The 1,887-nt window shown below is 33.4% G+C and overlaps 1 protein-coding gene across 1 annotated transcript in view; it reads left to right on the top strand.

Moving 5' to 3' along the window:
• GSTUM_00001101001 (uncharacterized protein) overlaps positions 1 to 1,887 on the top strand; it is a gene marked incomplete at its 3' end in the record, with an annotated part of 12,289 nt that overhangs the window by 6,745 nt on the left and 3,657 nt on the right. Inside the window, exon 3 of the mRNA XM_002838493.2 lies at positions 1,352 to 1,490. Coding sequence (XP_002838539.1) covers positions 1,352 to 1,490 — 139 coding nt within the window. The remainder of the gene's footprint in view (positions 1 to 1,351; positions 1,491 to 1,887) is intronic.

Raw genomic sequence — 1,887 nt, 5'->3', positions numbered from 1 at the left:
ACGCGGGATCAACGCTGGATAGGTAAACTGGTTAACGGCGAGGGCAGTGAAAACCTTAGAATAAGATTCTCTAAATGGGCCATTTTAATACGAATCAATTAGTAAGATATTCTTGTATGCCCATCTATATGGCTCTAATTAAGCACGTATATGATAAATTTTCTATTAATATTGGAATACTGTGAGAAGGAATAATGTAGAAAAAGAGAAGGTTTTTATATAAAGCTCTTAAACCAGAGTACAATATTATTCAGGATCCAGTATCACCTATTTTTGCAGGTCGTAAACACTCCAATGAAACGCTTAAAAATTGTCTTCCTGATACAGATTTGAGGAGTACAGAAATAAAATGTCTGAAGCTAAGAAAGGACAACAAAGACAAGAAGGATCTGGTAGACCTTCTCACCAAATATCAGTTTTTGATAAGAAAAAAATGAGACTACTATTTATGATTCTATCCGTGAAGCAGCTAGGGCCTTAGGTATTCGTTCCTCAGTAATTGATATGTTTTTTAATAATCAAAAGAAGCCTTACAAAGGTAGATATATTTTTAAAAAGTTATAATTATTTTGTCTGCGCAGGTTATAGGTAGTTTCTCTTGATTTCTCATTTTCCAGTTCTATGTCCTCAAAGGTTTAATTTCAAAATTAAACCTAAATCAAAAAATATTTGTCTTGCAACACAAAAACTAGACCCTTAGTAAGCTTAAGATTTACATTAAGTCAACATTCTCGTGATGAGGTATTAATGAAGAGTTTATATAATTGTTTAGGTTGCGAAGGGTATAACCCAGTGTATGGGCGAGATGAAGGATATTTTACTGTTTCAAGTTTATCTGACATTTATGGAAAGATTATTCCATTATTAGAGAAGTATCCGTTAGTTGGATCTAAACAACAAGACTATTTGGATTTTAGAAAAGCAGTCGAATTAATGAAATCAAAAGCTCATTTAACTGAGGAAGGGTTAGATGAAATTAAACAAATTAAGGGTGCTATTAATAGAGGGAGAAATTCTCACATGGGTTTATATAAAATTGTTGGTCAACTATCTATCAATAAATTCTATATAGATTGCTGTAATTATAAATATTGTGTATCAAATTTCACTATATGCTGAAAACTTATAAGGCCTTATATACTAGAATACTTAATACATTCAGTGACAATTTTAAGGATATTGACAATCAGCAGGAAAACAAATCTGGGTTTTCTGTGTAGCCTTTTCAGGTAAAAAAAAAATTTAGATTGAGCGTGTCCCCAGAGACTATACGTGAAATCAGGGGGGAGCTACCACTGAAAGAGATAGTCCAACTCAGTATACCTTATGGTTTATTGGGTTGACCTTATAGTTTTGCTTCAACATCTCATTTTATTTTAACATTTTCAATTAGTTTTACTATAGTTTTAGGAGCAACTTTATTAGGGTTTCAAAAGCATGGCTTAGGGTTTTTCTCACTTTTCGTTCCAGCAGGGTGTCCTTTAGCCTTGGTGCCTTTATTAGTGTTAGTTGAATTAATTTCTTATATTGCTCGTGCTGTCTCTCTTGGACTTCGTTTATCCGCTAACATATTAGACGAGATTAGGCCCTCAATCTTTTGTGTATAAGAGCCAAATTCCGGAAAAACCCTAAAGCTTTAATAACTAAAGATAACAAGGAAACTTCTTATCCGGCCTCATTAATGACTGAGGATATAGTAATATCATTAAAGATTCTAGTAATAGAAATGGGTGATCGTGGATCTAAATCAGATATAATATCTGTAAAAGAGCAACGAGTAGACGGTTCTTCAGTATTTTATACTGTAAGGTGTACTCTAGTCGCCGGGAAACCGGTTCTAAGGTCTAAGGTTGGAACATTGATCAGTTTTGCCATACGCGTAGGATA

This window comes from Tuber melanosporum (assembly GCF_000151645.1).
Source record: "Tuber melanosporum whole genome shotgun sequence assembly, scaffold_251, strain Mel28".
Taxonomy (NCBI): Eukaryota; Fungi; Ascomycota; class Pezizomycetes; order Pezizales; family Tuberaceae; genus Tuber; species Tuber melanosporum.
The sequence above is the reverse complement of the archived record's forward strand: the minus strand, read 5'-3'. Positions and strand labels throughout refer to the sequence as shown.